At 55.9% G+C, this 25,103-nt stretch overlaps 1 protein-coding gene across 5 annotated transcripts in view; it reads left to right on the top strand.

The window, feature by feature from the left end:
- The first annotated feature begins 4,126 nt into the window (after window positions 1-4,126).
- The window catches only part of HRH2 (histamine receptor H2), a 36,050-nt gene continuing 15,073 nt past the window's right edge, over window positions 4,127-25,103 (top strand). For 2 of the 5 annotated variants that reach the window (XR_004968196.1, XM_036312976.1), the window contains exons 1-2: window positions 4,127-4,254; window positions 17,142-19,053. Coding sequence is in view for 4 of the 5 variants with exons in the window: in XM_036312976.1 (XP_036168869.1) it covers window positions 17,978-19,053 (1,076 nt within the window). In the remaining variant the exon portion in view is untranslated. Of the gene's footprint in view, window positions 4,255-4,311; window positions 4,509-17,141; window positions 19,054-25,103 lie in introns of those variants that run through there. The other 3 variants (XM_036312977.1, XM_036312979.1, XM_036312978.1) reach the window with 3 other exon arrangements.

The following is a 25,103-nucleotide window of genomic DNA, read 5'->3' as shown; positions in this document are numbered from 1 at the left end:
CAGGAAGTCCTGCAGCCCACACACCCCAGCCACAGGCGCATGTGCCCCACCACAGACCCAGAGCCACCCTCCAGAGGCCAGGGCACGGACAAGAAATAGCTGGTGATGAAAACCAGCGGGCTTCCACTGGGATTCTCCGCAGACCACTTTAGAAATGCTATCACCACCCATGTCATTCATTCAGTAGCTTGTTAAAATCTTCTTGTTGGTGGTTTGTTTGTGTGTCCCCCCCTCCCCCCAATTTTAAGCTGTTAACTTGGCCAGGATTACTCACCCAACAAAAGCACGTGTGTGTGTGTGTGTGTGTGTGTGTTTTCTATTCTGGTCAAAAAGTGGCTTGGGTTTCCTCAGAATGAGAAGCTTCTTCAGGCTTCCTTCGAAAGATAGTTCTTATCACACATTCAGGGCAAGAGGGAGCTTGAGGCCAACAGAACCCAAGCCCTCTTGCAGGGTGGGGAGCCTATTAGTAATGACTTCTTACATGTGATCCAAGTGCTTAGTAGTTTTCAAAGGTTTTTAGATCTAGTACAGAACCGGAAACTTTCAGAGCTGGAAACGGTCGCCAATGTCATCCCAATTTGTTGGGTGACCAGCTATGAACTGCCTCCAGCAATAACTCCCCTCACGGTGGATGGAGGCGATCACTCCCCCCATTAAAACCCTCCAGTAGCTCCATTTCATTTCGGATGAAATCCACAGGCCTCACCATGGCCTTGCATCAATACCAACCATGGTCTGCCTCTCCCACACACTCCGCCATGGTGACCTTCTCATGTTCCTCGCCGAGGCCACGCCTGTCCCTACCTTTAGGCATCTGCACTTACTGTTCCTTCTACATGGGTTGCTGCTCCCTTTCTCTTCATATTCCTGACTCAATCAGAGCCACATGCTCAGAAAAACCTTCCCAACTGTTTTCAAGCCGCCAGTCATCCTCAATTACATGACCCTGCTTGCTTTCCTCGCAGCAATTCTGAAATTATAAACTAACTGAAGTTATCTGGCTTGTTTATCATTTTCCTCATCCCTCTAGCATGTCAGATCCTGTTCATCACTGTATCTCAAAGTTAACCCAGTGCCTGACACATAGTAGGTCCAATAGACATGTGTTGAGGGAATAAGTGAATTGAATATCCATTTCTTTTTTCATCTGAGTCCCATCCAAACTTTTTAAGGGCAGGCATCACTGTTATGTTTATCTCTTGGTCAAGGAAATGGATTCAGAGGGATGAATCGATCCCCTCTGAGGCCCTTTATCTAGTTATCCATTGCTTTGTAACAAATCACCAGAAAAATTACTGGCTTAGAACAAGGGCATGCCATTTCTCTCAGTACTGTGGGTTGCCTGGGTGCTTCTTCTGTTGGTCTTGCCTGTGCTCACCCATGCGGCTCAGACAGCCGGGCCATCTGGCCACCTGGCCCCATGTGGCCCCTCCTCCCAGCCTTCTTCACAGCCTGGTGGGCTCAGGGCATTGTTCCAAGAGAGTGGGAGCTGAAGCGCCAGGCCCCTCTGAGGCCTAACCTGGGAAGTGGCCCAGCATCCCTTCCACTGGGTTCTATCAGTCAAAGCAAAGCACAGGGCAAGCCCAGGCCAGGGGAGGAGCCGCAGACTCCACTGCTGCCGGGAGGTGCTGTCTGTCGCACTGCACAAGAGCTTGGGCCACACTGTGTGGCCACCTTTGAAAACCTACCACAGCGAGTAAGTGCCGGAACCAGCTTGACTCAGTACGGAAAAACAAAGGGCTGTGATTAGCCGACAACATCGAATGACTCCAGAAACCCAAATAGCCTACAACAAATTTATCTCTCACCCACATTACATGTCCACTGGGGGCGGGGGGCCGGGTTTGGGACTTTGCTCTGGGACCCAAGGTGACAGAGTAGCCTCTCCTGGGACATCGCCTGAACAGAGGAAAGGGACGTGGCAAACACTGACTGTCCCAGAGCCTCTGCGCGGAAGTGACACAATCACCCCCACCAACACACCGTCAGACCATCCTCTCTCTGGGAGGGGCACTGAACAGGCATGAACAGTACTCGCCCCCCCCCCCCCCACACACACACCAGGAGGCCAGGTTCCTCTTCAATCCTTTTAAAAAGCACTCTTTACAGAGCCACATCATCTCCCTGTGTTCCGACCGCTGTTCCACGTGCTGCTGTCTCACCTGCTCCCTCCGCCCAGCATGCCCTTCACCGAGACCAAGGTCATGCAGCTTCTCTCCTCCAGGAGACACCTCCCAGCCTTCCCAGCTGCCCAGCCTAAAAACCTGCCATAGACCCCATGCTCATCAGACCACAATCCCTGTCATGTCTTTTAAGCCCCCGAGTGGTCCAGGCTGTGTCACGTTCTGTGCCTGCCTCCGCTCTTCCCTCTGCCTCTACGCCCTTCCCTTCTCCTCCACCCTGTGGCTCCCCTTTTAAGATCTGACTCTAAAATCTCTCCTCTCTGAAGGCAATCTTTGTTCCCTCGGTGCCGTCCATCAACTTTTCCTTTTTCTAAACTTCTTTACTATAGCATCATTCATTCGCTCATTCAACAACATTCACTGTGTGCCAGGTAGTGCCAGGTGCTGCTCCAGGTTCCAGGGAGACCCCGGGAATAATACACCCAAGGTCGCTTCTCCTTCGGTGCTTACATGCTGGTGCAGTATAGCGACAAGAAGCATATAAACAAGATACTGTTACACAGTGGTAAGTGTTTCCATTGTAATAAGAAGGGATGATATGAAAACGCTGTGCCAAAGGAGGCCTGTGGTAAGATGATCAGGCCTCTGCTGTCTGAGCAGGTGGGGGAAGAGCATTCCCAGCAGGGGGCAGCCAGGCAAACTGCCTGTGGCATGGTCCAGCTGGGCCTGTCAGGGCACAAGGAGGAAGCCACTGCAGCCAGAGGCACACGGAGGGCGGGAGGCGGAGGTGGCAAGGCAGGAGATCAGAGAGGACAGATTTGGCTGTAGCCAGATCGTGTTGATGGTGATAGGGCTGTCGACTTCATGTTAACTGCAACAGGAAGTCAAAGGAGGGTTTCCGCAGGAGACACTGCTCTGTGAGCTGCAGGCGAGCAAGAGTGGAATCCGCCAGGCCAGCTTGGAGGCTCTTGCTGTGATTCCAAGATGCTGGTGACGTGGATGAGCAGACTACAAGGGCCTCCCCTAGAAGCTGTGACCTCTGAGCTCTAGGGAACCGTGACCTTAGTCTCCGCACCTCACTCAGCACATGGCACAGGACTGGGCCCAAAGCGACAGAACGGCTTAGGACGATGTGTCAATCATGAACATGTGCCTGACATTTACATTCAGCCGGACCAGCTCCCTTTCACTCCTTTGTTAAAGCTTCTCCAGAAACTCCGCTCCATGAACCAGGTTCCCCTAGCAACAAGGGAGCAGCCCATTTGGCCGCCTACCTCTCCACTGGGCTGGTAACCCCGGCTTCACACAGCACCCTTGGCCACCCGGGCTCCTGCCACCGAGCTCTGCGGGGTTCACACAGCAGCCTAGACATCTTGGTATTTAAGAGCCAGGTTTCCCCACCAGAGCCTCTGTTTTCTCATCCGCAAGATGGGTGTTATTTTCCCTCCCAAAAGCCCCTTTCCCAAGACCCTCTTCCCTGCCTCTTGCCTCTCCATCCCTCCCTTCAACGAGGACAAATCTGCTGTTTCTGAAGTTCCACTGATCCCAGGATGATCCAAGCTTTTCCGGAACACTAGTTCCTTTTCTCTGTTCTAACCTTAATTCGGGGTGGCTGGGAGCCGGGTACCCAAGGTGAGGGGGTGCCGCCAATCCCATGGTCTATCTCTCCCAGGGCTGGGCCACAGCTGGGAGTTACCGCAGGGCTGGATGCGGGGTCCCAGGCCTGGTTGGGGGGGAAGTGAGAGAAAGAGTGAGCCAGGGACAGAAAGAAAGAGGAAGGTGGAAGTGTCAGGGAGGGAAGGAAAGGGGTCCAGGAGAAAGGAAGAGAGAGTGGATGGGCGGGAGGGATAGGGAGCCTGCGTGGACGGGAGAAGAGCGGTGCATGCCTGCGCGCCGTGCACGGAGCGGGTGGGGAAGGGGAGAGGGAGAGCCAGACTAGGAGAGGAAAAAAGGAAGGCGCGCTGCAGAGCGAGGAGGAGCGAGTGAGGGGCGGAGACCAGGAAGTGGTGCGGGCATGGGGCTTGGGGCTCGGGCCACCCTCTCCATCCCAGGCAGGGAGCCAGAGAGCGGCGTGCGCGGGTAGAGGAGGAGCGGGCTCCGCAGCGGAGCCACTCGGCTTCAGCAGCACCAGGTAACACGGCCCCCGCCTCCCCGCGGAGCTGGGTTGGGGCGGGGTCCCGGGCGGGCGCTCACTGGAGTTTCCCCAGCTCCTCCGGACCCAGAGTTCCAGCGGGCCCTGCTGCTCACTGGCTGCGCGTGACCTTGGCTGGTCCCTCAGCCAGTGGAGCCTCAGTTTCCTCCTCTCTGACCCATGGGGCCCTGCCGCTTCCGCCAAGGGGATGCTGTGAGCGCGGGGATGCAGTCCGGGTGCGCGCCGTGCGCTGGGTAAGGTAGTGTCCCCTCTCCCGCGGGGGCGTGGATCTGCGAAGTCCACTTGCGCTGAAACAGTCCCTGGGCTGGCCGGGTCTGGGTGGAGGCACTGGAGCATGAAGCGACTTTGTGCTTAAGGAAAGCCAGGGGCTGGCCAGGGGTGGCGAGAGGGGTCCCTAGCTCTCAGGGATCATCCTCACCAGCTGCTCCCTGATGCTGGGATGGAGCTGAGGGCAGCGCTCCGGGAAGGGACGCTCCCACCCCCAACCCCCAACATCTGGAGAGGGGTTTGCCTCCAGGATGAGCCAAGCAAGTGGCCTCGGCTAAGAATCCCAGTTCGCCTGCTTACACAGTGCAGCTGACCTTCAGCAAAAGGGCCTCAGTTTCCTCCCCAGGAAAGGGGTATGTGTGTGCCCGCTCTGAGATGGCTGGGAGGGTAGGAGGGGGCAGGGCAAGAAGGTCCCTGCAACTGTGGTGTCCCCACCATGGCAGCTGTCACACCTTAGATCAGGGTCCCGGAGTGCAGGGCCCTTTGCCTCCCGGAGCCCATTGTCATCACCAGGTAGGTCTTCCCTGATCCCCTTTGCTAGAGATGGTCAGTGGCCCTGCTGGGCATGAAGCAGGACCCGGGGACAGGGGGACAGGAGCCCCCCCAACCCAGACACACATCTGGATGGTTCCCTAAGACGTGAAATCTGTGAGATGCCACTTTATATCCTGTAGAGATTCCTGGTTTCTCTCGGAGCCTCCATCTCCTGATTTGTCATAGGAAGTTGTGACTTACGAGTTCCCTGTAGGTTATGAAAGGCGATTGGATAGATATATTGATTGTCCTCCCTGACGCTGAGATATGCTGAGAATTGAATAGAAGGAGAAAATGCCATTTCTCTGACAGCTGCCCTGTGCAGGCCCGGGGTGCTATGTATACAGCAGTGGCTACAGTCATCTCACCAATCCTGGGAAGTCAGTGCCACTAAAACCCAATTTACAGACGAGGAAAGCAAGGCTCAGAGCGACTGTGATCCACAGAGTCACCTGGTAGGAAGTGCCTGTGCTGGGGGTGGCCTCAGGTCTGCCTGGCCCCAGACAGTCCCACACCAGCCCCAGACATGACTGTGAAAGGTGTATATCACCGGCTGGGCGCCTAGCAGGTGCCAACCTGAGCAGCACAGATTTCCTGGCCCAGGCCTCATGGAGAAGGCAGGTCTGGTGGCTGGCAGTGGGCCTGGGCGCCTTTGCCAGGTGGCTTTTCCAGGGTCTGAAAGGAAGGAAGGTCACTCCTCAGCACCACACAGGAAGCAGAGACCAGGCTGAGTCACTCCATTCCGCCAACCCTCTTCCTTCCTCAACCACCTTGTCCAGGTTCACCTCGTCCCCATTAACCTTGGCCTTGGCTGCTTCCCCTGGCTTCACGGCACTTTCTGTTCTCCATCCTCCACGGATGACTAACTGAACTGGCCCTCCCGGTAATGCGTCCGAAGGGGAAATGAAGCCAGCTGTGGTCCATCTCCCCAGTGCACCAGGGAGGGGGACATGGGATTAAGACCCAATCCCAGGGATTAGCTCAGTCCTGGGAGGAGATCCCTGCTGGCTGGTGGGAAAACGGGCGTCCCGTTAGGCTAGAGAGGTTTCTCTGCCAAAAAATGTTTTAAAAGAAGAAGAGGACATCCAAAGCAAGGACAGGGATATGAACAAAGGCTCTTTCGAATGCAAACAGATTCATCAACAATCAGAAAGCTCCTAAATGTCCAACAAGAGGGGTCAATTAGGTTATGAGACAGCCGTGCTGCTAAGAACGGAGAGTTTTTAATGAATGGATTCATGCTTGTGCATAGGCATGTATATAGCATGGCCACAAATCTGTGGCAAGCACTTTTGAAAAAACACTGGAAGGAAATGAGCCAAAGCGTGTTAACAATGTTTGCCGGCTGGGTGGTGGCATTATGGGAGATTTATTACTTGACTCTTTATAATTCTGAACTTTCCAGATTGTATGCAGTGAGCATACTCTTTAATAATTAGTGGTCATAGAACTGTCTGGTTTCTGGTGACAATATAACCCACCCGCTCTCACCTCCTCCTCAGCACCCAAGACAGGGCCAGCATATGAACACTTGTCATTACAGGGCCACCCTCTTGGGTGAGGCCTGGTTGGCCCCTTAGAAGGAAGAGGAATACTAAGTTATTAACATCCATTTGTTCTTACTATGTGCTCACGATAACCCTAGAGGTAGGTATAACCGATTCTCCATTTTACAGAGAGGAAACCAGGAGCCAAACAAATGCAGCCAGGTGCCCGGGCCAGTGTCACACCCGGTTCAATCCCAGGCCATCTAGATTCAGAGACTACACTTCTAACCAGCGTCAGGAGGGTCAGCAGATTCTAGTAGCTGACATTTAAGCACCTAGCACTGCAGCCCTGCACTGTACAGGCAAAGAAACGGCTCAGCGGTGACCTCCAAAGTGCCAGGTCTGTGCAGGATGCAGGGGACCCAGAGGCTCACAGTGCCATCTCTACAGAGGGGTGAGGGGCAGTGGCGTGCAAACAACATCCTCAGGGCTGTGATGGGGGGTGTTTAGGAAACTGTGGGACTTCAGAGGTTGAAGGGTGAGGGTTCCCTGGAAGACTGATTATCAGAAATGGTTCTAGGATCACCAGGAATTCACCAGGTGAGCAAGAGAAGTTAGAACAGTGGTTCTCACTGTGGACAGCTTCCCTCCAGGGGACATCTGTCAATGTCTGGAGGTATTTTTGATTGTCACAACTGGGGTGTGTTGGGGGGGGGGGGGAGGGAGGAGGCGGGGTTTGAGTCCAGGGATGCTGCTACACATCCTACCAATGCACAGGACAGACTCCCCACAACGAAGAATAACCCTGTCCAAAGTGCCCACAGCGCCGAGAGACCTGGGTGGGAGGCGAAGGGAGATCCTGACCTGGGATCAGCCGTTCAAGGCAGCACAGGTGCTCACGCAGTGCCTCCTGCGGGCCGGGGCTTGGAGCCCGTGACTGTACTACCGGCTGCCTGGCTGCCCTGCTGCCATCCTACCCCCACCAGCGACCAGTGGTCTCTTTTAAAAAAAAAGCATAAAAGCTTTACCGATATAATTCACATACCATACAATTCACCCATTTGAAGTGTACAAGTAAATTGCTTTTAGAGTTGTGCAACCATCACCACTATCTAATTCCAGAACATTTTTATCGCCCCAAAAAGGAACTCTATACACACTGGCTGTCACTCCTGATCCACCCACCCCCTATGCCAGTGATGGTGAACCTATGACACACGCGTGTCAGAGGTGACACACGAACTCATTTTTTTGGTTGATTTTTCTTTGTTAAATGGCATTTAAATATATAAAATAAATATCAAAAATATAAGTCTTTGTTTTACTATGGTTGCAAAGATCAAAAAATGTCTATATGTGACACGGCACCAGAGTTAAGTTAGGGTTTTTCAAAATGCTGACACGCTGAGCTCAAAAGGTTCGCCATCACTGCCCTACGGCCACCCAAGGCTAGGCAACCGCTGACCTGCTTTCTGTCCCTACTGATGTGCCTCTTCTGGACATTTCCTATCAATGGAATCACATGATGTTTGTTCGGCCTTTAGTGACTGGCTTCTCTCACTTAGCATGATATTGTCAAGATGCTCCCGTATTGTAGCAGTGCCAGTACTTCGTTCCTTCTTATGGCTAAAATCATATTCCTTTGTATGAACACCTCACGTTTTATTGATCCGTGTATCCTCTGAGGGACACTGGGGCTGCCTCCACTCCTCTGGCTGCTGTGGACACTGCGGGGCGGGTTTTTGGGAGAACGTGCATCTGCATTTCCTCGGGGAATATACCGGTGAGTGGGATTGCTGGGGCATATGGGAGCTCCGTTTCACCTTTGAGGAACCGCCGGCCGGTTTTCCAGAGCAGCTGCCATGTCGCCTTCCCTGCAGCAGTGTCTGCGGGTTCCGTCTTCTCTGCATCCTCGCCAGTGCTCCTCGCCATCCTGGTGGGTGTGAAGCGGTATCGTTGTGGTGTGGATCTGCATTCTCCTGCTGGCTAATGAGTTTGAACATCTTTTCGGGTGCTCGTGGGCCGTTTGTTATCTTGTTTGTAGAACTATCTATTCTGATCAGAGTCATCTTTTAAAACTCCCGTATTTAGACTGAAGTGCAAACCGTCGGAGGTCTGCAAGGCTGTGCATGATGGGGCGCCGCCCCCGTGGGCCGCATCTCTCCGCACTCGCTCGGCTCTGGCCACACTGGCCTCAGAGCGGCAAGCTGCTCCCGCCTCCAGGCCTTTGCATGGGGTCAGTTTAGTGAGGCCTCCCCATCCTCTCAGTCTCAAGTGCCAGCACCCCCAGGCCCTTTCTAGCACCTCTCAAAACCTCTCTCTCTCTCTCTCTCTCTCTCTCTCTCTCTCTCTCTCTCTCTAAATATGTTTTTATTGATTTCAGAGAGGAAGGGAGAGTGTGAGAGAGAAAGAAACATCAATGATGAGAATCATTGATCAGCTTCCTCCTGCGCGCCCTGTACTGGGGATCGAACCTGCAACTGGGCATGTGCCCTTGACCAGAATCGAACCTGGGACCCTTCAGTCCACAGGCCGACGTCCTATCCACTGAGCCAAACCGGCTAGGACTCAAAACTTCTTTTGATCGTGTATTTGTTGTTGTTTTTTGGTTGTTGCTTTTTTTACTATCTGATAAGAGCTGGAAGAACTGGGCTCCAGATGTGACTACACCTTTCATCGCTGTGTGAACCTGGGCAAGCCACTGCCCACCTGAGAACCAGGCAGGGGCGTAGCTGACCTCCACTTGGCCAGGGCTTTCCCCACTCCGCCCTTCTTTGATCCCAGCTTCTATGCAACGGCGCTGCCAGGAGGCGTGGGCCTGGCGCCGTGGCAGTGAGAGAAAGGTGGCCAGAGCCAAGTTGGTCGTGCATGGGAGCAGGTGGAGGGGCTGTGACCAGCCGTGGGGACAGTCTCCAGGAGCACACGGCTGCTCTGCCCGGTGCCCCGCCTCCAGGAGCAGCAGCTAGAACTGTCAACAGCTCCAGGAAGGACTGGACACTGGGGCCACTTTCGGCTCCGGAACTGCGCAGTTTTCCTGGAGAGCTGGAGAAAGGGGAGTCTGTCCGTGGCCGGGGCACAGAGGGCGTGGTGGCAGGGGGAGAGGAGACGGAGAGAGGCGCCAGAGGGAGGCAGGCCCCACGCCTGGGCCACGTGTTGCTCTGCGGGCTGTGCGTCACGCAAGGTCACACCCACTGAGTCTTTGGAAGTGCTGGGCTGCTGTCTCCCAACAGCCCGATGGCTTGGGGCTCTCGCTGCTCCCACTGCCACAGTCACAGCATCTGAGGCAGACACCAAGCTGCTGCTCCCTGCAGTTACTCAGAGAGAAGCAGGGGGGCCAGACTACCCAGGTGGCTGGTTCTAGAAGCTTCTTGCTCTTCACCTCCACAGGCCTCTTGACACCCCCACGGGGTGGGGATTGTTATCCCCATTTCATAGGAAGGGAAGGTGGGGCTGACACCGGGCGAACATGGCCTCACTGGTGAGAAGCAGGGCTGTGCCGGGACCAGCCAGCTGCTGTGAAAGCGCTTCTCGTCAGGGGCTGGAGGCCCAGGTGAGGCTGGGTGAGGGGCGGGCTAGGACAGGCCTTCTAACCAAACAGCCCCCTCTGGCCCTGCCGACTGTCCAGGGCCATCTGCGAGCGGCCCGCATGCACTGTGCTGGATGAAGACCGTGTTTCTTCACAGTGCTCACGTCTTCTCCCATCTGGCGGCCTTGGGTGCCTTCTTCACAGGAAGGGCGGGACCTGAAGCCCAGTGGTTTTGAAGAAAGATCAGAGAATGGCCATGGGGAGGGCAGTGGCATTTATTGAGGAACCACCACCTTCAGCTCCGTCCCTTTACTTTCACACATCATCTTCCCATTTTGCAGATGGGAAGACTGAGCCTCAGAGAGCTTCCTGACTCCTTTCCACTACCCAGCATTGGCTTCCTGGGTGAGCACAGGGCAGGCAGGCCTACGGGGCCTGAGGTGGGCTTGGGCAGTCGCTAATGTCCCCTGAGCACAGGCCAGTGTGCCTTTCTGACAAGGAGAGGGTGAGGCTGGGCTCTTCGGGCAGCAGGAGCTACAAGGGGTCTCACAGCACTGGCTGCGTTCTCCTGGCACGTATTTTCAGGGTGACCTATTTGAAGGAGAGTGATCCTGGTGGTTACTGTAGTGGTAAAAACAATTCCTTTTTCAATAAATCCAATCACTTTAAAGAAAAATGTTAAGTAAAAAATATAGAATTAGTATCTTATGGGTTTGGCAAAAATCATGGAGGTGGGACGCGAAGGAATGAGGTTTGGGAAACGGGGTGTATGGGACAGGCGAGTTGTTGGGAGCTGGAAACTGGGAGCTCTTCCTGACTCTGACCAGCTGTGTGGCCCTGGCCGAGGCATTTGACCTCCCGGTGCCACATCTGCTTTGAGCCCAGTTCCCCTTAAGAGCAAGAAGCTTCTCGAACCAGCTACCAGGGTTACCTCTGACGGCTCCACAGAGCTCTCCTGCCGAGCTCGAAATGAGCTGATGCTTTGTGGCTGTGGGGAGGGCAGGAAGGACTGCCTAGGGCAGTGGTCCGCAAACTGCGGCTCGCGAGCCACATGCGGCTCTTTGGCCCCTTGAGTGTGGCCACGAAGTTTCAATCGCACTGTACGTGCGCGCCTGCACGTGGTATTTTGTGGAAGAGCCACACTCCAGGGGCCGCAGTTTGCCGACCACTGGCCTAGGGTGACCAGCCGGTATGAATGTTCCTGGCAAGTGTTAGCTGTTTGCTGCTGATGTTAAGGTGACAAGGTGACCCAGCAGCCGCAGGACTTTGGCCTGGAAGAGCAAGCGGTACCTGCTGGAAGGGTGAATCCTTCCTGGGGTGAGGCTGAGGGGAAAGAACAGAGGCAGGCACAGGGCTGGTGGGGCAGCTGAGGGCGGGGTTGGGGGTGGGGGAGGTGGTGCTGGTGATGGTGATGGCGGCAGGGGTGCTGCCACTGAGGGCAGCAATCATGGTGAAGGCAGCAGGGGCAGCGAGGAGGGCTGTGACGATGGCAGGGATGGCGACGGAGTGGGAAGAGTTCAGTGGAGGGTGTGGGCTGCTACAGAGAAGCAGAAACCTGGAGAACAGGGACTTCTCTGGGGCCTCAGAGCTGTTTGGGAACCTACCCTACAAAAACCTCCGCAAACTCACACCACCATACACACCCATGTGCCAGATCTGAAGTACAAAGAGAAAACCACAACACTGCAAGTAGTAAATATTTCCTGGACACCCCAACCTCACACTGTGATAGTGAGGCAATGGCAGCTCATTATACTAAACAGCTATTTGCAAGTTACATTTTCTGTGGAATGTGCCTGTATTACAGTGTATTTGTCATGCAGTCGGGTAAGGGCTCCAAAAGAGAGTGTAGGGCTCTATAGTGTCTTTAAATGGCTGTGGCTGATGGGCAAGTACTGAGAAGACAGTAAGCCCCCATCACTGGAGGGATGCGAGGAGAGCAGGGGAGGTTCCTGAATACAAGTGACCACCGCGTCTTGCTTCTGCCCGGATCGCTCCCATTTTATTATGTCGGCGGCTCATGACCCCCTCCTTCCTGCCCCCTCCACACACACACACACACAGTTGCTAGCAGGAACCTTTGAGAGTCTAAGCCAGTGACGGAGAACCTTTTGAACTCGGCGTGTCAGCATTTTGAAAAACCCTAACTTAACTCTGGTGCCGTGTCACATATAGAAATTTTTTGATCTTTGCAACCATAGTAAAACAAAGACTTATATTTTTGATATTTATTTTATATATTTAAATGCCATTTAACAAAGAAAAATCAACCAAAAAAATGAGTTCGCGTGTCACCTCTGACACGCGTGTCATAGGTTCGCCATCACTGGTCTAAGCTCATCTCCTCACCTCTCTGCTGAGGAAACTGGGGGCACAGAACTTGTTAGAGGTAATACAACAACTCAGAGTCACACGAGGGACCCCAATCCGGCCCCAGTCCCCAGCACAGTGCCCTTCCCACCGGCCCTTGCCCCACCCCCCACCTCCCCCCGCAGTTATGCCCCCGGGTGGCAGAGATTTGGGCCTCGCGGCAAACATTGGCAGCTGGCTCTCACCTGCCCCAGAAGAACCAAGGCAGCATTTTCTCGTGGCCCAGTCAACCCTGCCCTGGAAACTCCCTCCCAGCCTTTCCCATAGGTGCTGGCAGTGGACTTTGGCCACGTCACCAAGTCCCATAAACCTCCATTTCCTCAGCTACGAAATGGAGATGACTAATGGTGCCCACGTAGCAGGGCTGTTGCACAGATTGAAGTACTTTCAAAGTGCCTGACAGATGGAACAGTACATTGTTCCGATGGTAGTTTCCGAGGTGCACTTAGTCCACGCAGCAGGTATGGGTATTAACTGAGCCCCTACGCAGTGCCTGTCAGGGCGGAGCTGGCCCTCCGGACACTCACATTCCGTGGGGAGAGGAGAATAGTGAGCGGACAGGGAACAAGGAAAAGGCCAGGAGAACGTGCTCCACAGAGGGGCCAGCGCTTTGAGGAAAGTGATGGGGGTGGTCACATTCTGGGGGTGAAGGAGAACTGATGTCTATTCACGATACGCACATCCAGGTCAGCGGCAGACCTCAGGCCGCACAGGAGCGAGGCGGGTGTGGCCAAGCGCCCACTAAGGCTGGGGGTAAAGTCGGAGGTCAGAGGGGTGGGGAGCAGATCCCCAGGGGAAGGTGGAGCCGGGCAGCACGGGCAGGGCAGAAGCGGCCGGGCGCTGGTGGTGGCAGGGAGCAGGGAGGCCAATCGAGAGCTCACAGAGGCCCAGGCAAGAGGCGGCGCTGCTTTGGAGCAGGACCAGGATGCTGGCAGTGGCCGAGGAAAGCAGCCACAGCCGAGACAGACACATTCCCAAGGCAGGAGCCACGGGCCTTGCTGAGGACAGGACGGGAGTCAAGGATGATGCCCTTGTACTCAGCCTGAGCACCCAGGGTCCCCAGCTTGGACCCCCGGGAGCCCGGGCCTCTCTCTCTCACGAGCGGCCTCGACCGGAAGTCCTTTACTGTCTTTCGAGGCTTTTACCGAACGTCTAGCCCACTGCGAGGAAGGAGGTACAAATCTGTAACCACAGAGATGAAAGACCTGCTGATATTGCGAAGGAGGAAGTGCCTGGTGCTGCACGTGCACAGAGAATCCTGCCATTGCTTTGAAATGCCCGGAAGGTGGTTTCTTGCTCTACAGGAAAAGCTAAATGCACACGTTGCCCTGATGACAGAAGTCCCCACGTCCGACCCGGCTGAGCTTCCCGACAGGGGCTGCTGCCGGGACTCCTCTGATGCCTCAGTCCCAGGTCGCCAGAACAGGTGACGCGGCCGATTACGGGGCAAAGTGCTGAGAAGTTATGGCTCATGTAGAAGAGGAGCTACCTCCCCTGGGACGCAGGGACCTGTGGTCCTGGGGGTGGTCAGCAGGGCTGGCTCAGGCCTACCCCCAGCTGCCACCCCCCACCCCTGATGCACAGCAGGTGAGCAGGGCCTGGGAGCCCCTTCCTGCCTTCCAGTCACATCGCCCTCCATCCGCTCCCACACACACCCTAAACCACACCGTCTCCGCCTCCATGCTTCCACAGGCTCCTGTCTGGAGCCTGCTTGGCCCCATCTTCCCTGAGTTACCTCCTTCCCCTCAAGTATCCCCTCCTCGGGAAGCCTCGGTATCCCCCAGGCCAGGTCCGGCCCCCCATTACATATGCTGTGCGTCCCCTTTATATACCTCCACACAGCTGCAGTGAATGAGTGTCGCCACAGTGCGTCTGTCTCCAGGGCATGTCTGCCGCGCTCACCCTGTGACCCCAGAGCCCAGCACAGTGTCTGCACATGTAAGGCACTCAACAAAGCTGGAGTGCGGCTTCAGACAATAACAAAACTAGCGTTTTTATTGTTATAAGATACGGCTGCTCCTGACTTATGATGGAGCGACATCCCAATAAACCATGAAGTTGAAAACACTGCAGCTCGAAAGTGCAGTTGCTACTGCAATGGAGGGCGTTGGTGGTTCCCCACCCTCCTGATCAGGGGGCTGGCCCTGTCCGGCACCAGGAGGGAGTGTCACACACGCACCACACGCCGCTAACCAGGAACAGGTCAAAATTCAAAATTCAAAAAATGATTTCTACCGAATGCGTACATTGCTTTCCAACTCTCTTTACAGTTGAAAGATCGTAAGCTGGGAACCGTCTGTAATAGCTGTATAACGTTACCATAAGTAATATGACCTGCCATGTGCCAGGTGCTGGTGTTCATACCTTTACTCCGCAATTATTTTACAGCCACCAAGTGAAGGAAGAAAGAATATCACTCCCATTTTACAAATGAGGAAACTGAGGCTCAGAGAGCGTGTAGTAACACCCCCAAGGTCACGTGCTGCTAGTGACAGCACCGGAGTTAGAACCCAGATCCGGCCAATGCCCAAGTCCTTGTTTTCAGCCCCTGGGGCTCCCCTCACTTCTCTCAGCATCAATTTTTGCAGAACATGGATCCAGCCCCCTATTTCTCAGACCACCCGCTGCTTGCCCGGAGGGGCCTCGTGCAGTGTTGTCTGATGAACACTGTTTCTCTTCCTGCTGTAAGCTCTTGCCTAGAAAATCAGACTCATCTTCCAGGCTGCGTGAGAGCCCCAATCAAAGGAGCCAGAATTGCTTCCCCCAACTTGCTGGCTGCTGCACTGTTGCCAGCTCCCTGAGGACGGGGCCTGGGGGCAGGCACTTAAAACCCGAGAGGGAACTTCATTTCACCTCCCAGTGAGGAGGGAAGGAGAGTGCTGGACTCGGTTGGGTGAACTTTGATGGGGAGGAGCCCCCAGACTGGTTCTTTTCTAAGTGGCCTCGCCCCTCCAGTTGGCAGACAATATTCCTTCGGTGGCATTTCTTCTGGGATTTTGTGGGTGAGAAGCAGTGAGAGAGGCATTGGGGCATCAGGCAGGCATGATGATGAACTTGGGGGTGCCATGGACCTCTCAGGACCTACAGGTATGGAATGGATAGTGCTCCATTCAGAAGGTCACTAGGAAGTCCAGGTACCTGGGCTGGAGAATAGAAACTTAACAGGTGTGGTTCTCATTGGAAAAAGGAACCACTGCTATTCGGTCATCTCCAGGCCTCCAGCACCTGCAGCCAGCACTTGGCACACTGAAGGCTCTGAAAGAAATGTGAGCTGAATAGGACAGAGGGGAAGAGAGAACGAAGGAAGGAGGGGGAAGGGAGGGGGCAATGAATTTCTAATTATATGAGACGCTGGTTCATTCGGTTTGGAAAACCCCCAAACATGAACTAAAACGCCAGTTCAATGCCGAAATGCCTATACCGGGCTGTTAAGGAAGCTCAGAGAATACTTTGATCAGAAATAAGGATTCTCAAAGCAATGCCCTTGCTGCCGCCATCTCCGAAGTTAACTGAGCGCAGCAGTGCGAGCCGGTGTCTGTGCTTTTTATGTAATGAAAGGATCTTCCAAAAATAATACCCAGAGGCACAGCTCAGGAGGCCTGGCAGCTGAGCCAGCTGGAGCAGCAGGAGGCGACCAGGAGCCGTGGGCCCGCGCCAACGTCGCGGTTACGATTAAATGACGGATTAAATGATGCTTCTCGCGTCCAGAGTGCAGAACACTGCAGGCTAGAGCCTGGGAGAGGCTTGCTATGTCACGGGGAGGTGAGATTGCTGCCGAGAGGTTCTGCTGCTGCCTGGATTTCTGCACACTCCCAGGTCCCAGGGGCCGGTAGGGGCTGGGGAACCAGGAGCAGCCCCTGTGAAAGGGTCCAGGAACCAAGCAGGGTCCGAGCTTCTCCTGCATCCATCGGGACCGCAGGATATCACCGCCAGGAGGGAATCGCTGAGATTTCCCCCAGAGGCACTGTGTTCAGCCCCACGGAAGTGATGTTCGCAGTGGGACAGGAGGGAGGGGGGGAGGGACGGATGGGAAACCACCCAAATACCCATGATGGGGGGATGACAGAATAAACTGTGGCCAGCCACCCCCCACACACACCTGGCCCCTGGACTGTTATGCGGCCATTAGAAAGATTTTGTGAATTCTGTATCAGCTGACCTGGATGCGGGACCACATGTGTTGCCAAATAAGTAAAAACTAGGGAGATGTTTAGAGCAGGTGGTGGGTGGGGCGCGGTGAGCCCACTATGCCAGCAGTCAGTCTGGCCTTCTGCCTGGATCGTGCCACCCAGGAACTAAGAATAGCCTCCACGTTTGTCGATTGTTTGGAAATGGTTATAAAGAGCTGGAGGAAATATAAGGAAAATACTGTGTGACCTGTGAAACGTATGTGAGACTCAAATGCGAGGGTCCGAGGTAAGGTCTCCCTGGAGTCTAGCACGCTTCCTCGTGTGCCCGTTGTCTGTGTAGCTGACTTTCCTTCCACGGCACCAGAGGTGACACCGACCGACGGTGCGGGGTGCAGAGCAGAAAATGTTTTCCTGACACAGTTCATGGCCCCTGGTTTAGGGCGCAGTGACACTCTGTAAAACAACAGCATTGAGCGCTGTTCTTGGCACTGTATCAGTGTGAATTTGTTACATTTGCTTACTTATTCATTCATTCTATGATTTGTCCACCAGACTCCAATGCCCAGCTGCGGGGCCAGGTGTGGGGAACCAGCACTGAACAAGTCGACGCAGCCCGCCTCCCAGAGCTTGGAGTCTGCATCTACATCTTTCTCCAAATAAACAGCCCCTCCCTGTTTGTCTCACGTGGGGACAGGTGGTGCAGCCCTTGCATCCTGACTCCCCTCCTCCTCCCACGGCGCATTCTGATTGCCTCAGTGCCTCCAAAGAAGGGCATCCAGACTGGCCCCAGGCCTCCTGGTGCCGTGCAGGGAGGTCAAGGTCGAGAAGATTCATCCTGAATCAGGTCACGCTCTTGGTCTGGTTTCAAAGCACTCAACACCCGGCCTTTGCATTTTCAGCTCCTGCTCTCCAGTGGTCCCAAGAGGGAGATGCAGCAGCTGTGACCCCGGCCTCGTGGATGGGAGTGGCTGTCAGCTATGGAGAAGGATGCGACCACCTGTCCACATGATCCCTCCTTCATAAAACCTAAGCCACCTCCAGACACATGCCCCAGTGCCTATCTCTATGCAGAACCTGGAGAGACGAGGCCTGCTCCAGGCCCAGGAGGGAGCCAGCTCTGAAGGGGCAAGCTGAGGACTGGAGTTTGAACCACCAGCTTTGCCTCCTCTCTGTTCATGCTCATGCTCTTGCCCAACACCTCCTAGGAGACTGACTATTTATTTCTAGAAAAAGCACTGAGTCGATTATTGTAGCCTGCCACAATTGGATACTCCCTTTCGTCTCTGTGGGGCAGCCTGGAGCCCAGTGGCTGACAAAACTGGCACATTGGGGAGCTGGAAGAGAAGCAGCTAGGGGCTGTGGCTGAGGAAGGAGCTCGGGGTCCCAGGATGGAGTCCAACGACACGGCCGCTTCCTCTTGCCTGGACTCTGCTGCGTTCAAGGTCACCGTCAGTGTGGCACTCACCATCCTCATTCTCATCACTATTGCCGGCAACGTGGTTGTCTGCCTGGCCGTGGGCCTGAACCGCCAGCTCCGCAGCCTGACCAACTGCTTCATCGTGTCCCTGGCCATCACTGACCTGCTCCTCGGCCTCCTGGTGATGCCCTTCTCGGCTTTCTACCAGCTCTCCTGCAGGTGGAGCTTCGGCAAGGTCTTCTGCAACATCTACACCAGCCTGGACGTGATGCTCTGTACGGCCTCCATCCTCAACCTCTTCATGATCAGCCTCGACCGGTACTGCGCCGTCACGGACCCCCTGCGCTACCCCGTGCTCATCACCCCGGTCCGGGTTGGGGTCTCCCTGGTCTTGATTTGGGCCGTCTCCATCACCCTGTCCTTTTTGTCTATCCACCTGGGCTGGAACAGCAGGGACGAGACCAGCGGGGTCAACCACACCATCCAGCCCTGCAAAGTCCAGGTCAACTTGGTGTACGGCTTGGTGGACGGGCTGGTCACCTTCTACGTGCCTCTGCTGGTCATGTGCATCACCTACTTCCGCATCTTCAAGATCGCCCGGGAGCAGGCCAAGAGGATCCATCACGTTGGCCCCTGGAAGGCAGCCACCATCAGGGAACACAAAGCCACGGTAACGCTGGCCACCGTGATGGGGGCCTTCATCGTCTGCTGGTTCCCCTACTTCACCGTGTTTGTCTACCGGGGGCTGAGAGGGGATGACGCCGTCAACAAGACCTTCGAAGCTGTTGTTCTGTGGCTGGGCTACGCCAACTCAGCCCTGAACCCCATCCTGTACGCCGCACTGAACAGGGACTTCCGCACGGCGTACCAGCAGCTCCTGCGCTGTAGGTATGCCAGCTGCAACGCCCACGACGCCTCTCTGAGGTACGACAGCTCTCGGCTCCCCAGGACTCGGAGCCAGGGACCCAGGCAGCAGGAAGAGAAGCCCCTGAAGCTGCAGGTGTGGAGTGGCAGAGAGGTCATGGCACCCCGGGGAGCCACAGACAGGTAACCGCCCTGGCTTTCTCTGTCCAGGACAGGGGCACACGGAGAGGTCCCACTGATGGTGACCATCACGGTGGCCACTGCTCCCAAGGTGCTGGCCCTCTTCATGAGGACTTCGCAAACCTTGGGCCGTGCTATCATGCCATGGAGGTGAAACTTTTCACCTCCACTTTAAAAGGACCACAACTTGGCCAGGGCCACATGGCTAGGACCTGGACAGAGGCCCGCAGCTCCAGAACTTGTGGGCCTTTTGTTCCAGCTACATTGTCCTGACAATCAGAAGTCCTCAGTTTAAGGCCCAACCCTACCACGGACCTAGCAGTCATGAGTGCTCACTCACATGCTGCAGGCAGCCGTCAGGGGGCCGTGCACGAATGCTGGCACCTGGGGGTGAAATGAGAAGCCCAGCTGCGCCACTGACCTGTATGCATCAGCTCTTATGCTGGGGGCACTCAAGTCAGAGGAGACACAGGACTGGCCCAGCTGGGAAGGCAGGGGCCGGGACTCTGTACCAGAGGTCTTAGGGGAGCACGGAAGGCTTAGGAGCAGGGGGCAGCTCTGTGCTCTGAAAGAGGCTCTGGCTGTCCCCTCAGATGTGGGCGAGAAGAATGAGCCGGGCCAGCAGTGCAGGGGCTGCGTCCCTGGTCTGTGAGGGAGGAGAAGAAAACCGTGCAGAATCTAGGCGGCCATGAGAAAATGGGCTTGGGGACGCTGAGTGCTCGGGGTGCAGGAGATTTACGAGGAAGGATGTCCCAGGATCCGTCCCCTAGGAGACTCCAGGCTTAAAAGATAAATGGGATCAGAATGAGACTGAGACAAATCCACGGGTGACCAAGGCAATGCAGGTGTTAAATGGGAAGCGGCACCAGAGGCTTGAGCGGCACGGAGACGCGCTGCGTGGAGAGGGAGGCGTGGGGGCTGTGAGAGGAGTGAGTGACGGGGTGCGGGAGAACACCTGCCACACAGATGCGCTCAGTGGGCGTCACCTTCCTTTCTCCTCTGCGGACCATGCCTTTGCCCCCAGAATGCCGGTCCCGTTACTGACCCATTCATTCGCCCACAAACACTTACCAGCTTCCCACTGCAGGCTGAGAACTGTGCTGAGCACAGGGATGGCGTCTTGGGCCTTGCCCGGCTCTGGCCTCACTCACCCTAGCTGGAGCAAGTCCCGGCCTCAGTCTCCTCTTCCCATAGAGTGTAGGGCCTGTCCTCATGCACTGCCCTGCTCACCTCCCAGAGTTGCCCGAAGCATGTGTGAGTTAGGGGAGGCCATCGGGCGCTGGGACGGCCATGGATGCAAGCAAGTTCATTCTTGAGCACTGTGTCCGTCTCAAGGAAAGCGTGGCTGGGCACCGCAGACCCACACCCTCTGGGATCTGGTCTCTGTGCATCGTTGTGGGGGAAGACTGTCCAACCAGACCCCTGAGCCCCAGGTCCCCTCTGGCCCTTGCAGCCTCCACCCCATCCACTGCTAACCTGCTGCACCTAGCTTCCTCCCAGCCTCCCGGCCTCTAGACTCTCCCTCTCAAAGCCATCCTCCAAGCCATCTGCAGGTGCCTCTCCATAATGCAGATCCAGAGCCTTCATGCCAGTTCGTGTCCTGCCACACTCCCTCATTCAGGAAGCAGCCTGAGTGAAAAGTTGATTTAGTTCAAGAATTAAACAAAGAACAAAGCGGGGGGTGTGGACTCTTGGGAAGGCGCCGCCATGATTCAGTCAGGTCATGCACACCATTCCCTCCTGATCAGACCTGTGTGCCCTCCGGGCGCATAGGCTGCTCTATCCCTAATCCTTACGGAAACGTTCAGCGAGCACTTCAGAAGAGCTGGCACTCACTGGGCACCACTGGCTGCCGGCTTTACAATCTTGCCATTGTTTCTGTGTGTGGTCCTTCTGTCCCCAGCTAAGGGTGCCAAGGGAGATAAGGCAAGATCCCCACCCCACGCCGCCACTCGCGCCGCCTGTAGCTGCTCGGGGTGAAGCCGAGGAGCAGACTGGCCGGGGTTCGTGCAGCACGTGCCAAGGATCCAAACACAGGGCGCTGAGCGCCCGGTGAGGCAGCATGTGGCCCAGGCAGCCCGTCCCAGGGAGCGGGCCAGTGAGCTAAGCCCGAACATGGACGGGAAAGACCCGCTTATCCAGGGTGGTGGACCCTTCAGACTCGTGGCCTCGTTTCATTCTCCCACGACCCCATGAGTAGGTGCTTGGTTAGTCTCCACTTTACAGATGGGAAAACTGAGTCTCAGAAGTTAATTAAATTGCCCAGTGACACAAGCTAGTGGGTTAGCCAAAGCCAAGGTCTGAGCATCAACAGAAACAGCTGCCCCCATTCCAGACAGTCCTGTGGGTGCGGGCACACTGGGAGGTGTGAGTGCCCACCTGCTCTTCTGATCCTCAGGGCCACCGTGGGCGGGGGGCTAGGAGGGCACCGAGGCCAGCTGAGAGGCCAAGCCTGCCTGAGTCACACAGAGCGGCTAGGGAACACCCTGGGGAAGCAGTGACTGGCGGAGGGGTCTGGTGGGGAGGCATGGGGAGGATGGGGAACCAGGTAAGGGGTTTGGGGGAGGCCAAGAATAGATTTTCCCACCAAGGCTGCCAGGACAATCAGGGCCTTGAATGACCCTCCAGAAGGTCAGCTCCCAGCTTCCCTGGTGCCGACAGCATGTCCTTCCTGGTGTCCGTCTACGGACAAAACCCAGTGTTGACCTGACTGAGAACGCTTATCGCTTCTAAGGGGGTGGGGCTGTCTGCTGAAGCAAGAATTCCAAGGGACTGATCTGGGCCTGCCCTTGGGGTAGCGGCAGGGTCAGCCAAGGGGAGACTCAGGAGAGGCCCAGCTGGCCTGTAGCCAGCCAGCAGCCACCTCCCAGGAGGATGCTCTGTCTGCCCCTTCCTGACCCCAACCGGCCTCCTTCACCCACTCTCCCCTCCGCACTGGACAGCCTCACCTGCCGCCTCTCTGATCCCCAGCCCCAGCCTCTCCCCTGCTCAGAACCTCAGCTTCTACTAGTAGAGGCTGCGTTAGCTTCTGAGGGCTGCTGTAACTAATGACCATGAACCTGGTGGCGGAAAACACAGGAATTCATTCTCTTACAGTTCAGGAGGCCTAGAGCCTGAGATCAAGGTGTTGGCAGGGCTGGCTCCTCCTGGAGGCTCCCATGCAAATCTGTTTCTTTGTCTTTTCCAGCCTCTGGGGGCCACCACATGCCCTGGCTCATGGCCCCTTCCTCCCACGCCCCCAACCTCTTGCCTCCACCCTCACACCTTCTCCTCTGTAGCCAGACTCCCCCCCCCCCCCCCCGCCTCCTTCTTACAATAGGGCACCTGTGGCCACACTCAGAGCCCCGAGATAATCCAGGATACCCTCCCCACCCTAAACTCCTTACCCAATCAGATTGCAGAGCCCCTTTCTGCTAATGAGGGTGTGGACCTGTGGGGGTGGAGGGGGTGTTCAGCTACCGCAAGTCCCAGCTCCTTCGCCTGTCACTGGAGGCCCTTCATGATTTGGTCCCTGACCACTTCCTGCCACCACCCAGCCACCCTCCACCCCTCCTGCCCTGAGCGCATTCATTCATGAGCACTCACCAGGGATCTGCTTGCTGTATGCCTGCAGTTTGGGGCACAGCACTGAGCAGAGCAGAGGCCCATTTCTCTGAAGCATGTTATTCGAGGGTTCTCAAAGCATGGCCCCCAGCCCGCAGCAGGCTTCCAGAGCAGAGCAGCCAGCCTCGGGCCACACCGCCTCATCCGTGGCAGCCAGGACTCGAGCCTAAGCTGTCTGACCCCAAAGCCTGAGCTCTTTCCATGATGAAGTGCTGCCTAGATTTGAAGTTAACCCAGACTCAAAGGTACCAGATGGGGAAACCAAGGCACAAGGGGCTAAGTGACCTATCTGAGGCCCACGGCAAGCTCGGGAGGGGCTGGGAGTGGCCCCGGTATCTCTGGACGGCTGCCCGGACGCTGGGTCCTTCTCCCAGCATTCACTGGCTCTGAGCAATCTCCCCGGCAGGGAGATAATATTCACACACTCCTGGGTATCAGCAGTCTCCCTCCCTGGGCGTGGCACTTCCCCATTCCTACAGAGCCCAGGCCTGCAGCGGTGATACTCCTGTGCCCAGAGACTAGAGTCGGGGCTCCAGAAAGACCTCAGGAGAAGAGGTACAAAGGGAGGCAAGGGGTCCCCCACCTCTCCCGCCAGCTCTCCTCTCTGTCCGCTCTCCTTCCCTCCGCAGCCAGAGAGAGCGTGTCCCCCTGTAAATGGGATTACACACCGCCCCTCCAGGTGCCCGTGGAATCAAACATCCGACCACCAAGGCCCTGCACCCCATGGGCCATCTTCCTACCCCTCTTGGCACATCCTACGTGACTAATGGCTGCTCCCCAGACTGAGAGCTCCCGAGGGCAGGCCCATGTCTGTGACGTTCACCGCTGTGTCCCTAACACTGAGCACTGGGCCTGGCATAAGACATCTGTTGAATGAATGAATGAATGAATGAATGAATGTGAATGAATGAATGTCTTGTTCTAGGTCCCCTAGAGAAGTGAATAATACTGCCCCCACTTTAGAGAGCAGGAAACCAGGTCTCAGAGAGGAGAGTTCCAGGAACCTCGTGGGAGCTCAGAAGTTCCTGGTTCCCCTTTTCTAAACTGGACGTCACAATGGGCTTCCCTCCAAATTGCTGGCATCAGGGGCAGGCCTCCCAGCGGAATCAGTGTCAGAGTCTCAGAGGAAAGAGAGGCCCCTCCCCTCGCCACGTCACAGGCGAGCCCAGGAAGGTGAGGAGACCTGTGTCAAAAGCACAGGAAGTGCTCCGAGCTGGGGTGGGGTCCCCGACAACCCAGACACTGTCCACCAGTCTGCAGGGCCTCTTCGGGCCAGAGGCTGGGCCCAGGGAGGGTGCAGCTGACATCTGTCCTGCTGTAAGTCCCGTCTAGGCAGGCAGACGAGGCCGTGGGAGGGAAAGCAGCAGCTGTTGCTCAGAAAGGAAGTTTCCCATAAGTCACCCCTTCAAGAGCCTGAACTTTCTGACTGGTGTCATCTGGGCTCTAACACAGTCTAACTCTTTGGCACATTGATTACAGCATTCCTCTGCAGAGGCACCCAGAACAGCTTGCCCCCCTCCCTCCCCTGAGGGGCCCAGCTGCCCCCTGCAGCACGTCCTGCTGGCTCCTTGCTACCTGTGCCCTCCGTGCCTGGCGATGGCACCACAAGGCTGAGGGGTGTTCTCCTGCCTCGGCGTGGAAATTAGGGAGCCCGGGATAGTCCTGGCCCCACCATAAACTGGTTGGGTGACATTGGGCCAGTCACTGGACAGTCTGAGCGGCAGCCTCCTTACCCATAAACCTATGAGAATTCACTCTGCAGAGTTAGTCGCAAGGATAAAAGGGAGTCAGGGACTCAGGCACGGAGCACAATTCCTGGCACATGGCAGGTCCTTTAACAGATATAATTTTGTTCTTTACCATCCATCTTTCTCCCTCTCCTCTCACTTTGCCTCTTTTTGCTCAGTCTGTCTTTTATAGAACAGTTTCACTGGGAGGTACTCCACATACTGCACAATTCTCCCACTTCAAGTGTACAAGTCCCCGGCTTTTCGTGCATTCTCAGCGTTGTGCAGCCATCACCACAATGGTTTTGAGAACATTTTCACTGCCCACCGCCTCCCCCTCCCAAAGAAACCCATAGCCTTTAGCTGTCACCCCGCAATCCCTCCTCCCCAGCAGCCTCTAACCTGCTATCTTTCTATCACTGTAGATCTGCCTGTTCTGGACATTCTTAAACGCCTGCTCTTTCCCACCTGCTCCTTCGAGTGTGTTTGAGGTTCTTTCTTCTCTACTTCCCCTTCCTTCCCGTGTTTCCTCTCTTCTGCTTGGTGTTTTCCTTCCCTCGGTTTCACCCCTCCCCCTCCCTCCATAGTCCCACTTCTCCTTCACCAAGTACTTGGACTTGATGGCAGCTCTTGGCTGTTTGCAGGCCCCGGTGGGCTGCTCTAGGCATGAGGCTATGTCCTGGCCCCCAGGTGCCCACGCCCCCAGTCCCTACCTCCTGCCCT

The sequence above is a fragment of the Myotis myotis genome, unplaced genomic scaffold, assembly GCF_014108235.1.
Source record: "Myotis myotis isolate mMyoMyo1 unplaced genomic scaffold, mMyoMyo1.p scaffold_m19_p_6, whole genome shotgun sequence".
NCBI classification, from domain to species: Eukaryota; Metazoa; Chordata; class Mammalia; order Chiroptera; family Vespertilionidae; genus Myotis; species Myotis myotis.
Note: the sequence above shows the minus strand (reverse complement) of the source record. Positions and strands in the feature narration are given on the sequence as shown.